Here is a 14,164-nt window from a genome sequence, read left to right as displayed (position 1 = left end):
ACAAATAAGACTTTCTCCAGAAGTAAAAAAAAAAATCATTAACCCTGTTAAACATCATTTTGGAAAATTATTTATTAAAAAAAAATTATTTAAAATTTATTTTTCCCTTTTTAAATAATATTAAAAGGGGGAAAAAGGGGGGTTAATAATTCTGACTTCAATTGTATGCGGCCACAGGCATAACTAGTCTCTCATAGACATCACTAGTCTCACACAAACACTACACTCACAGAGACTAGCCTCCTTGTATCTCTCTCTGCCCTGCTCTGCTCTTCTTCTGTCTCCTTCACAGTTAACTAAGGCCCAATCCCAATTTCTACCCCTTAGCCCTTCCTCTTATCCCTACCACTCATTTTGTACGTTCACGTAAAGGAGTCCCACTTCTCTAGCTTGAAGGTGTAGGGCTAAGGGGAAGCACTAGATAGCCCTTGAAATGGCTAGCCATTAAAAATTTCCCATAAAACACCATCTACAATGACAGCATGGCTGCACATGGAAGTCATTAGATGCACAAATTAGTATTCTTTTGTAATTATTACGAATTTTTACAACAATCAAGTACATGAACAAAATTGCTAAAATAAAAAAAATGTAAAAAAAAATCTATAATCCTTAATAATGACTCCTGTATAGCAGCCCTACAACATTCTGACACTCGATGACACTTAAATACACTGTTAGAAAAGTCTAGTGGCTGCGAATGAGCTTTCTACAGTGCTATAATGTTCATGTAGTTTTTGGTTAGTTTACATAGATGAATATGGCTACTGTGTAAATGCACAGTACAGTTATGATCTTATTGCCACATTAGATCGTTATGATAACATGATATAAGCCTTAAGTGATTTCTTGAAGATAAATACAAAAAAATAACGAAACTGGAATAACTACAGCAGTTGCGATCGTCTGATCTCATATGAAGCAAGAGCTCACAATGACATTTGATGACGTGTGCAGGTATTGTAGTGCTGTCCCAAAGGTAAAATTAAGCCCTTCCCATTCACACTCTTGTTTCTGTTTCAAGGGGAAGGGTAAGGGTTAAAAAATAGAATTGGGATTGGGCCTAACTGTAGTGTTTCTTAACCATAACATTGCTACAAGTGATTTTCCAGAGATTCTCAATTAGGTTTAGATCAGGACTTAAGTCTGCCATTTCATTATTTCAACGTTTTCAGCTTCAGATTACAATTTTTTAAAGACCTATATCCAACAACTACCTTACTAACTGTTAACAAGCAGCAAATTAATACACTACCAGACAAAAGTTGTCGTCAAATCCAGCTGTAAGAGCAACAAATAATAACTTGACTTCTAGTTGATGATTTGCAAAAGTGGCTGAAGGTAGATTTTTCAGATAAATCTTCAGTTGAACTGCATCCCTATCACCACAAATACTGCAGAAGACCTATTGGAACTTGCATAAACCGAAGATTCTCACAAAAATGTGTCAGGTTTGGGGAAGGAAAAATCCTGGGGCCTCATGTATCAACGCTGCGTACGCACAAAAACTTTGCGTACGCCAGGTTTCACGCTCAGAATCGCTCACGTTTGGATTTACTAACAATGAACTGAACGTGGGAATGTGCGCAGCTTCACGGCAGCTTTCTGGCTGGCGTACGCACAGTTTTTTGTGCGTGTCTGTTTTATTTCCATTGGCGACTCCTAGAGGCAGTTGTGTTAAATTCCTCTCTACAAACTGTCTGAGCCTTGCAATGGCAGCTGTATGAGACGGGTTCATCTAGTAGGTATGTAAGGTTTCCATACCATACAGTTGACCAGCTAAACATTATAGCACAATTTGCAGCAGTCGCCTGTTTTCCCAATGTAATCTGAGCAATCTACTGCACGCACATTGCTATAAAGACACTATCTGAAGATTAATTTGCATGCGTGAATTAGAAACATTTCCATTCAATAAATGTGCAAATAAAATATGATGCACAAACTTATTGATGATTCCTACTTGTCTTGCTCGTGATAAATAGTGGGCAAAATCTGATATGTAGCGGGGGAAAAAAGAAGAAAAAGTTCATCAGACGCTGGATTCGAGCCAAGTTTATGCTCGAACGTGTCAATACATGATCACATGCGTCTTACGAGCTGCGCCACAGAGACTGCTAAGGGTACTGCAACAATTTACAGATATAAACCACATTATTTCTTTTTTTAATGCACTCAGTGCGATGTTCAGACCCAACTGTGTTAACCGCATCAGCTAAACTCTCCCACTCTATTCTTTTGTTGTTGATTCCGGAGAACAAACTTGCAAATAACACTGCTTTTCTCCGGTCTACCTCCGAAAGCAGCACCTCCATTTCACATTCTGTTCAAAGTTTCTATTTTTGCTTGATTTTGCCATTGCTTTTTCGTTGGGTTTTGCCATTAGCATAGTCATTAGCTTATTCATACGGGGGAGGAGGCAGGGAGAGGTTTTGTGCTCGTGCATGTAGCGCTCAGTTTCACGTTCATTCAGATGTATAAAAGAATATGCGTGAGATTCGGCATACGCAGTGTTTCATACATCTGAATTTTTTTCTGCGTACGCACATTTACAGCTTTGTGCGTACGCAATGTTTTAGTAAGATTTCCACGCAAGTCTTCGTACATGAGGCCTCTGGTTTGGGGATATATTCAGCATGGGCACGTGAGAGAGATCTGCAGAATGTATGGCAACATCAACACCCTAAGGTATCAAGACATTTGTGCTGCCTATTAAATTACAAACCACAGAAGAAGGTAAATTCTTCAGCAGGATAGTGCTTCTTCTCTTACTTCAGCATCAAAGTTCTTGAACGCAAGCAAGGTCAAAGTGCTCCAGGATTGGCCAGCCCAGTCACCAGAAATAAACATTATTGAGCATGTCTGGAGTAGAACGAAAGAGAAGGCATTCAAGATGAATTTTGATGAACTCTGGGATTCCCGCAATAATGCTTTCTTTGCCATTCCTGATGACTTTATAACTTTAAATATAAGTTATTCAAGTAATTGCAAAGATGCACCATGACTTTATATTCTATACGAGGGGTGGCCAACCCTGTTCCTGGAGAGCCACCTTCCTGCAGATTTAAGTTGCTACCCATATCAAACACACCTGAACCAATTAATTAGGACCAGAACACCACGCGATAATTACAGGCAGGTGTGTTTGATATGGGTTGCAACTGAAATCTGCAAGCACGTGGCTCTCCAGGCCACCCCTGTCCTATACTGTACATTATTTCTGTTAAGTGACAAGACTTATGTAAGCAAAGTCAGACATTACTGTCCTAATTAAATAATTAACAATCAAGGCATAATCAACTTTTATTTTGGTTGCCTTTCGTATAAGCCACTTCTGATACCAAATAATCAAGTACAAGTCAAGTTATTATTTGTTGTTTCTTAAACTTGGATAGGCGACAAGACTTTTATCAGGTAGTGCATGTCTATTGGGCTAAAAGTATTGGTTAATGGTTTATTAATAGTGAAAATTGTTAAATTAAATTAAAGTTTGAGTATTAAATATCCAGGCTTGTCTAATCCATATAATGTGAAAATCAAGCTAAAAATTGACCAAAAAAAAAGTATGCATACACTTTATACACTATGTCAATTGTTTTATAATTAAACTAAATAGCTTTGTGTGGGGAATAAAACATTAACTTTTACTGTTTGGAAAACTTCACAGCCTGGAAATTCTCTAGATAATACAGCAAACAATGTATAATAACAAAAATATGAAATGAATATTAATTGCAACAGTATTTGCAAACTTTAACACCTTTTACTTTAGTATGTTGCAAACGCAGGCATGGAAGCGTGTATGTAGATGATAATACAGCCCATATTCACACTTCAGCATTCGACATAAGAACACTGTCACTCGCTCTGCTAACACTGAATAAATCCCACTGCCGTCCTGACACAAACCCAGTATGACACCAGGATCATTTCAATATGCACACAACAAAATGTGGCTCATAACGTCTTCACCCAAACACACTGCATGTAATGAGCATCACCCACTAAACAACATATACTGTACACATTCACAAACAACAAGATTTACACAACATCATTTGCTGTTCCAGGAGCACCACAAAATGTTGAAGCTGGGAGATGTCGTAACTTCACTAAGTCACATTTCGTGGGAGGAAAGCAGAGTTTTCATTGTTATGCTGTAATTCTAGCAAAAGTATTGAGGAGAATTTTCACATAGACAAAGCCAGCCGAAAGAAATCAGACAGGACATCATTAATTAGAGACATACTTTATAATATTTCATCAGCTGTATTTACATTCACATTCCAATCTCTGGATCCACATGACATTAATCTACTGTTTGAATAAATTTAATAAATGATACTTTATATATATAAACACATTTAGTATGCTGTAAAAAAACAAATAAAAACTCCATTAACATTCTAATGTTGAGAAATCTTGCACTTCAGTAGAGAGATTAGAGCTGCTGGATTTACAACACGTATAATTCAACAACATCTCCCAAAATACATGAGAATAACTGGCTGTTCAATTGTAAAAAGTAAACGTTCTATTTTTGTTGTGAATAAAACTTATCAAAATATTGTGTAAAACGATTATAATTGCCATCTTTATAGAGATAAGTGCCATAAATGATTTGCTTTAAATAAAATTATAAAACAAACGTTACATAGTTGAAAACACTGATAGGTTTTGAGCTTTGACAATTCATGCTTTTGTCTTTCTCAGGCTCAGATAAAACTTGCTGCTTGGCAAAGGAGCATGACAGTTCTTATACACTATCTAAATCTGCGGTCACACTGTACTTTTGGCCCCATAGACTTCCATTTATAAGCAAGTTAATGCAGCAGACAAGAAACTTGTGTGATAAGTTTCACATGTTGCTGCATTCCAATGTTCAAGATTGGTAAACTCTGACCTGCGAAATTATATCACTTGATTGCATGAGACCAATAGAAGATCGAAACATGATGTCTCTGTACAGAAATTTTAAATGTGGAGCAATCACTCACTTTGTTGATATCAATTATCAACAGAATTTTCACACTTACCTATAAGTTTTAAATAAGCCTGAAGGACACAATTAGTTTGATCAGGTCTGTTTATTTAAGATTAAATCTAAATTGTGCAGGACTGTGGCCTAAACTGCGGGACCCGGCCGCACAAGAAATCATTAATTGTTTCTGCTTTATTCATTATCTGAGTCTGAATGATATTTTATTGTGAAAAAATTACCATAATCTCTCGCTTACATGAGCGCCCAAATTTAACCCTCATGCAGGAAAATCAGTGAGAAACAGACAGCCTTAGGAAAGTTTATTTGCCAAGGGAAAAGGCTCCGCAAACTGCCAAGAAATAGATCCGCGACCCAATTGTCAACAAATCAGGTAAATCCACCAAGTCTGTGTAAGAAGATCATCTGCTGGAGATCACAAATAACATTCGCATATCGCGACTTTTCTAGGATTTGCGCAAGTTCAGTTTTTCCAATGGAGGTGCGCGGCTTGCGCAGCTTGCTAAATCAGCCTTGAAACACTCACTCCTTTCAGACGTACACAGTTTAATGAATGCCGAGAGCCCAGCGAGAGTCAAGTGACAAGAATCAGCTTCAGCTTGTATCAAATATACACATTTCTGTAGACTAATTATCTCAGACAGGCCCAGATTGGCTAATCGGGAGGACCGGGAGAATTCCCGGTGGGCCGGTCCGTTTTTTGGCCACGAGGGCCGGTGTCCCTAGCTCCAGAAACTGTTGCTCTCAGCAGTCACACTTTTTAAATTTATTTATTTACTTGACCAAAGCCTTTTTATTCATTATTTTATCGCAACTCTTCTCTTTTTATCTATTTTAATGATGATAAAACTTAGTTGTGTCTCCTTACTGTACAAAGCTGTTGTGGTCCAGCGGTTAGCACGTTGGGTTAAGACTCCGCGGACCCAGGTTCGATCCTCGTTAGAGTAATTTATTGTTTTAATTTTTATTGTTAAGACATATAATACTGTTAGGGTTGTTGAACATTTAAAGTTCTAAAGCAGCTGTTTTCTCAAAAAAGACGTGATATTGTAATTAGCAACTGAATTGGAAATGACCTTATTTTAATATAGTCAGTCGTGAACTGAGGTGGGCCTGTCTGAGGCTTTAAACTCCAGGGCTGAAAAGGAGTCCCACTCTGGCCCTGATCTCAGACAACACAGAACACCCAAACACTGCTGAGCTTTCTCATAAAATAAAACTTGTATATGTTAGCTTGTAATCCTCCATCCAGAAAATGGATGATTGTCGCCTAGCAATCTACTAACCACCGCCCAACCCCCAACACCCAACACCCAACATTTAAACAAATTAAATTCACAATCAATCAAACTAATCTTGTCACTATTTTCTATGATAATTAAATAACTGCTGTTTGTGAATCGGCGACCACTACTTTTCACTGGGAAATTTCCTTTGATTTGAATAGATCGTCTCTGAACATGCTCGCAGCGCTCCTCATCTGACAGAAATTGCAGCCAGAAAGCAGGATTGCAGCAGTAGCTCAAAGTTCTCACTTTTTCCACACTTTACGTGCCGCTACATCAGCTCTACTTTGATCGCTAGCAGACTGGCAGTGTCTTTGAACCACTCATATCTCGCATGTGCAGTGCGGAGGGAACGTTACATTGTTCATGGGGGGCCCTTGGTTATGAAAAGAAATAATAATGTTAAAATCTTAACGGTTATAGACTGATTTGACCAACTGACCCAGCCAAGGCTCGAACCAGCAACCTTCTTGCTGAGAGGCGACAGCACTACCTACTGCGCCACTGCGTTGCCCAGATTTTACAACATATAATCGAAAATTTTAAAAAAGAGCTATCCGATTTATACAGGCTTCTTAGCATTGGTCGGGGCCCCCTAATCCCCTGGGGTCCTAAGCGGCTGCTTACCTCTCTTACGCTTGATTCACAAGCCACTTCAGTGTAAACGCTTGGAGGAGGAAAACATGGGTGAATGAAGTTGTTTTTACAGCTTTTTTGGCTAGCAAAATGTGTAACTGAATCTTTGTACATCTACATTTGAACCAGTTAAGTCAAATGTTTTTCGTTCCTTTTATGGACTTTTAATGTCTCATGATCATATTAGTCTATGGCGGATGAGAGAGCTCCTGGATTTCATCTAAAATATCCTAATTTGTGTTCAGAAAAAGACATCAGGGTAAATAATCAAATGCAGAATGTACATTTTTTTGTGAACTAACACTTTAAACTCCTGATAAGAAGCCAACATTTCTGGATGCAAGAACTATTTCTTTAAGCACGCATGACAGCATTTAAATTTAAGTGAACAAAGTGTGCAGCTGATTCTGAATCTCTAGACAGCAAAGCTTTCAGACTGGAATGACTGTGACAATGAAAGTCTCCAGTCCCTGAAGTTACCACCGAACGAGAGAGAGAGAGAAGCGAGAGCTCATGAAGACAGCGTGGGATTGAAACTAGCTAGTGTTCATTAGAAACACACCCCTATTCTCATTAGGATGTGACGGAGCAGAGCAGACAGGAGCCACTGGCCTCTCCAAAGCCATGAAGATCACAATGAAGGAGAAGAAGATTTCACAAAGCTACCGACTCTTTCATCTGGCTTTCATCTGGACATAAAGAGGAAAAGGACTAAAGGACAAAGTCGAAGGACACACTGTTGTGGTGAGCAAAGCAGAAGTGCTTAAAAGGGCTCACAGAACGAAAAACTTTATTTGCCTTGATCTTTTGAAACAAAAAAAGTTTCAGAACTACTTTCAGAATTATGGATCAAAAAATAAGATTGATAAAAAATAAAATAAAAATAAAAAAAGCTGCAAAGATGACTTGTTCTGAGTGGCTATATCTATACCTGTATTTATATCAATCTCTACAGTTAAAGTCAGAATTATTAGCCCTTCTTAGAATAATTATTTTTTTATATATATTTTCAAAATGATGCTTAACAGCGCAAGGAAATTTTCACAGTATGTCTGATAATATTTCTTCTTCTGGAGAGAGTCTCATTTGCCTTATTTTGGCAAGAATATAAGCAGTTTTTAATTTTTTATGAACCATTTTTAATTTAAATTAGGATAAAATTTCATGATAAATTTACAGAATACAACTAATGTTGTCATTTAGCACTTTTTTGCATAAAATGTTGACCCATTCTGTAAAAACTCAGCAAAACAATTTTTTTTCAACAAAATTTAATTCAAAACAATATTTTGTGATATCCAGGCTCGTATGGGGGGTTTTGGGATGGTTCGGAAGACCCACCCCTCACCGACAAAGGTCCAGATTCTGTCCCATATATGAGCTCCCTTGTCCTATTTTGACTGCTATGTCATCATAAATAGTGAAAATAATACATACAAAACCGCTTTAGGAATAAGCAGAATCCTCCATTGACTTTCGCTTCTGTTACTTTAGCTAATTAGCTGCAAATATTTTGATTTTATAATCTGACGTCAGAGAAGTCTTCGTTTGCTACTGTATTGTTATTTAGCAGAGAAAACAGTTTCAAGTCATTTTTTATTTTTATTTTATTTAGTAATTCTTTTTTGCTTAAAACAAAGAATGACTTAAAAACAGGTCAAAAGCAGCCCATATTAAAGCTAATTTGAACTTTATTTTTGGCTATTGTTGTTATCCATTAATTTTTAAATGTACTTTCTTCATTTTATAAAAGAGGCTAGAAAAATTGTGAAGCTCTAAATTATTATTATTACTATTATTATTATTATTATTATTATTATTATTATTATTATTATTATATAATTTGGTTGACTGAAATGGCCAAATTCTGGAAGGTTGATTAATAAATAGCAATAGTTTTTAGACTACAGTTTTTAATAAAAAAAATTATATTTTCATATTTCGCTATTCTAAATCTTTAGAAAATATATTTAATTTAAATATTTAGAAAATAAAAATGCATTATTTAAATCTAATAATTAAATAAAATGAGGCAAATCACTGCAAAAAGGTCCACTTTTGTAGAAAAAAGAACTACCCCTTTCACCCGGCTGACTACGGGTCATAACCTTCATATGTTTAATATTACCTGAGTTAGGCCAGGTCAAATATTTGCTTAATTATAAACTCAGAATATCACCTTTTGGAGAAATTCCAACTTAAAGTGCCATGAAGGTCTTTGAAATGTGCATCTTTTATTTGATGTCTGATGTAATTTCAACAGTAAAACAAAGAGAGGGCAGGACAGTGTAGCTCCTTCCCTTAAAAATAACAGCCAATAGCATTTTGTCTTATCACTGCTCTGCCAGTGAGAGCAGTTGTACTCAAGCTCATCAAATAAATAGCAAATAAAAAGCATCTTGAAGGGGGCGGGGCATGTCAGATACCAGAGAGCATTTGATTGGTCAAGATTTGATGAGAAATTGAAGTATGAGGTGACGTAAAAAAAGGTTGATGTATTTAGGTGACAAACTGCAAGATTTACATGTTTATATCAGTTTTATATCTTCTAAATGCAAGTTTTGTCATTGTTTTGTACCACACTAGCTAATAGATATCATTGAAGGCTAAAACACCGATACTAACATCTAGAAAACATTCATTTTAATTTTACTGGACCTTATATTTACTTATAGAAAAGCTTATATTTCAAACTGTTCATGTGAACCATAATTACCCTGACTAAGTGACATACCAAATTAAAGCTGCGATTTACCCATTTTTAGTAAAATATGACATGTATGGGAAGATTCTTAAAGTTTTGTAAAGCAGGTCTAATATATAGGTGAAGCCTTATAAACAGTTTGTAAAATCAAATATCAGTAGAAAATGTTAATTAATAACTGATAAATATAATATAAATACAAAATCCTGACCTCTTTCTGGGTTTTGATATAATTATAAGATAGTTTATTATAATTAGAGTAAGCTGTAGCATTTACTAACAAAGCGCTATAGAAATAGGCTGCTATAACAGGCTGCTATAAACAGAAGGTGAAAATTTCAAGAGATCTCTTACGTTTTTTTTTTTTTCAGTATTCAATACAGTGATAAAATATGTGAGAATTTTACTCGCCACTAATTTGCCTTAAATATTATAATTATTTTAGCTCACATCAGTAATATGCTAAAGTTATTTTGCTCATTTAATTTCAATTTAATTAAATTTATGCAGATTAAGCAAACCCCCTCGGAATATATGAATTCATTCTACTATTCTTTCCAACATCTTTTCATTGTTTTCCTTATTACACCTCTAAGAAACTTCATAATGAACGACCCTTTGACAATATTTGATTTATGGCTCCTTTTCCATCTGTTTCCTGCAGTTTACAGGGCAGACAGCATGTGAAATGGTTTCAGATGTCCCGTAGTGCATGTAATTACTGTATAGAGCACCACACCACAGAAAGTAAAGGTGAATCTGTCACGATTATCCGTTGGAGGAGTCTCCAAGATGCTGCCTTATTGCATATTAAAATTAAGCTAAACTACAATTATAAGAAAAAAGAAACAATATTGTTGGGATATTTTTTTCACTGCTGATGTATTGTTATTGATTTCATTATCATTATTATATATTTTCATGTTTTATATTTTAATTGAATAATAATGTGGAATATCTATCATGTATTATTTAGTACAATGAAACCTTGCTTATAATTTTTTTGCTATTTATATATGTATATATATATATATATGTATATATATATATATATATATATATATATATATACACATACATATTTTAATTGATTCTTTTTGTATTATTTTATCATAAACACAATATTTCGCATTAGTTAAAACCTCAGGTAAGTTATTTTAATAATAAATTACAAATTACTGATTACTACTGGAAAACTGTAATCTGATTATATCACTATTTACTTCATGTTAAAAGTAATCAGATTACTAAATACTTTACTTTGAAAGTATGCAAAAGCACAGCAGTGTTTGGGTGTTCTGTGTTTGTCTGAGGTGGTTAGTCTCCTGAAATGTACATATTTCAAAACATGAAGCTGATCGTTGGGTTTTTGTCATGTTACTCGCAGTTTACAACCGAGTATGCCTGGAAAATGCGAATACGCAATATGCGCTCCCAATATGCATGTGCGCACAAAAGACACGATATGTGAATGGCCCCATAAGCAGCTATGCTTCTCTTCACATTCAGAAGACACCTTTAATCCCGATCTTGCACAAAATATTAAATTCAGCCTGTTTAGGCTAAGTTGGGAGGCTGTGTTTCTGGACGCTGGTGTCCTCCTTGGTGAAGAGTATTGTCATAGAATGCTTTGTTCAAATGCTTAAATAAGTTGCTGGTTAAGTTAAAAGCAGTCAAAAGCTCTTTAGAGACTGGACATAGACTGCATTTCACAGTAAAATTTTAGTTTTATATTTTGTTACACTCAATGAAATCAAAGTAATGTCTGTTTTTCCATTTGAAAAAGCAACAACTCTCATCATTTAAACCACGGTAACCTTTTCAGCTTGCGTTCTCCAGCAATTTAGAAACGAATGCTTGTTAACTGACATTGCAGCGGAAAATGTGATTTAAAAGAAGCATTTTTTCTTCCAAAAACTATATTTTTAACTTAAGTAACGGAATTACATTGACTTTAGGAAATGTAATCAAATTACACAAATTTAAAATGTAACTTGTAACATTACTACGTTCCTCAAAAATGTAATTTAAACCTTTAAAAGGTAATGACTTTTTTCCTCTGGGAGTGAAAAAACTGACCTAATTACAGGGAATAAACCAATATAAATTGTGCAAATAAATGATAAAAAATACATAAATATAAGGGCCTTTTTGGAATCCTATAGGTGTTTTTTTAACATGTCTCCATTTTATTAGATCTTGCTTTTAGAAATTATAAAAGATCATAAGAGAAAGAACATAGTAGAAATGTTGGCTGCTTTATCTGTATTAGCCAATAAATGCTTATTTTTAATGTTATTGTATCATTTTCACTTGTTTTTGGCTCTGAAAAATGCAATGTATCAGTTATAAATCACCAAATACAAATTTAGATCATTTTTATTATTATTTATAATTTTGAGAGGACTTTACAAAATATGCAATACAGCATGGAAAATAAGTATTGAACACGTAACCGTTTTTCTCAGAAAACATATTTTCAAAGGTGCTGTTGACTTGAAATTTACCCTGAATGTTGGAACCAACTAAAGAATTCAATATATGCAAAAACAATTACAAAAAAAAAAAAAAGTTAGTTAGTTAGCTAGTTAGTTTACAAATTAAGTAAAGGGTAATAAAGTGAAATGATGCAGGGAAAAAGCATTGAACACATGAAGAAAGGGAGGTGTAGAAAGGCAGAGAAAGCCCAAACAGCAGCTGAAATCTCTCAGTAGCTTTACAGCAACCCTCTGCCCTTCCTCATTGTAAATTAATATTAGCTGCTTCAGTCCAGCATCTACATTATCAGAATAATAAAGATGAAACCAGGGTGGATATTTTAGAAAGACAATGATTCAAAACACAGCCAAGGAAACTCAAATGCTTTCAGAGAAAGAAAATCCAGCTGTAGAATGGACAGCCAATCCCCTGATTGAATCCAATATAAAATACAAACTAAAGATCAGTTTTGATAGACGAGACCCACTCAAGATTTGTACACTCTGTTGAAGTGAGAAAAACTCTCACCTGAGCGATTCATGTGACTTCATTCTCCATATAAGAGGGGTCTTTAAGCTGCCATCACCAAAAAAGCCTTTTATATAAAGTATTAAATACCTTTCATTTGTTTAGTACTTTCTCCGTGTCATTTCTATTATTCCCAGGAAAAAACATGACACATTCAATACTTATTTTCCTCACTGTATGTATACACTGTTATCATTACTGGCCAGATAAAAAAAACACTTGTGTGCCTTTGTTTTGTTTAATAAAGTGAATCCAATATAATTACCAGTACCAAGATCTCACCAGTTTTATTATCTCTTCACTGGCTCCCAGTCCAATTTAGAATTCAATATAAGTTATTGCTACTTGTTTTTAAAAGTTTGAATGGTCTGGCACCGATTTACATCTCTGAGCTTCTTCACTGGCACACTTCATTGAGGCCAATCAGGTCCGAAAACACGTTTCAGCTAGTTGTCCCCAAAACGCGGTTGAAATCAAGAGGTGACAGGGCTTTTTCTGCTGCAGCCCCCCGACTGTGGAATGGTCTGCCTTTACAGATCCGGTCATGTTCTTCACTTGGTGCTTTTAAGTCTCATGTAAAAAAATCACCTTCTGTCTCTTGCCTTTGATTGTAATTAATTAATTTAAATCTGTTTTATGTATTTTGCTAAATTTTTATATATAGGTATAGATTTTGTATGCTGGTCGTTTTGTAAAGCACTTTGGTCAACATCTGTTGTTTTTAAATGTGCTCTATAAATAAAGCAAACAAACAAGCAAATGAACAAGTGTAAAGTATTGTATTTATCGGTTTATGCATCGGTTATGGGCTTCTAAAAATTATCTACTACAAGTATGGACCAAAATTTTTATATCAGTGCATCCAATAAAGTTTATATTGGAGAAAAGGTTGTTCAACCCAGTAATAACTGTGTTTTGAACAGAGCTTATTTATATGTGTGTGTGCATGTGCTAACCTCTTGGGTCCCTGTATGCTGATCATGCCCATGTCCTCAGTGTGGTCTATTAGTGTGCAGCGGAAACCCTGGTCCTGCAGCACAGATTGAATGTGGCTCCAGTTATGCTGCGCCACACCCCCTCCAATGGCCAGGTAATACGCATCACCTTGAGCACATACAAACAGTACAACAGAGAGAGTGAGGGGAATATAAACTCCACACATCCTGCTGAAATGCTGATGAGATGCCCATGACTTCTCTAACATCCTGTTTCAAGGCCTTGTGCATCAGTAGTGTGACCCTGAATGGGATGAATAATGTGTGTTGGTTACCATTAAATTCGGGTGTCAGTGGGAGGTGGGAGGGGCTTGGCTCCAGACGACTGACAGTGAGGTCAGACTCGACTCCGCCCCTCTGGTTTAACATGCAGGTGTAGACGGTGGATCCTGAAACATGCACAACAGTCAGGAGGATTACACTTCTGAAACTGTGTATTTAGACAAAATGTGAATACATGTGAAGAACGGTTAAATATAAAGGTCTTCTGTGATCCTGTAGGGCAGTAGGACCCAACAGGCGGTCCCGGCCGACAAGG

General features: G+C 35.7%; 1 protein-coding gene across 3 annotated transcripts in view; it reads right to left on the bottom strand.

Moving 5' to 3' along the window:
- Positions 1 to 14,164, bottom strand: part of sardh (sarcosine dehydrogenase) — a 175,979-nt gene that overhangs the window by 53,327 nt on the left and 108,488 nt on the right. For all 3 annotated transcript variants that reach the window (XM_087269124.1, XM_087269125.1, NM_001326686.2), the window contains 2 exon segments: positions 13,902 to 14,015; positions 13,588 to 13,735 (listed from right to left, as the gene is read on the bottom strand). In XM_087269124.1, coding sequence (XP_087125250.1) covers positions 13,588 to 13,735; positions 13,902 to 14,015 — 262 coding nt within the window.

This window comes from Danio rerio, chromosome 10, assembly GCF_052040795.2.
Source record: "Danio rerio strain M-AB ecotype USA chromosome 10, GRCz13ab, whole genome shotgun sequence".
Classification (NCBI taxonomy): domain Eukaryota; kingdom Metazoa; phylum Chordata; class Actinopteri; order Cypriniformes; family Danionidae; genus Danio; species Danio rerio.
This window is presented reverse-complemented; position numbering and strand designations above follow the sequence as displayed.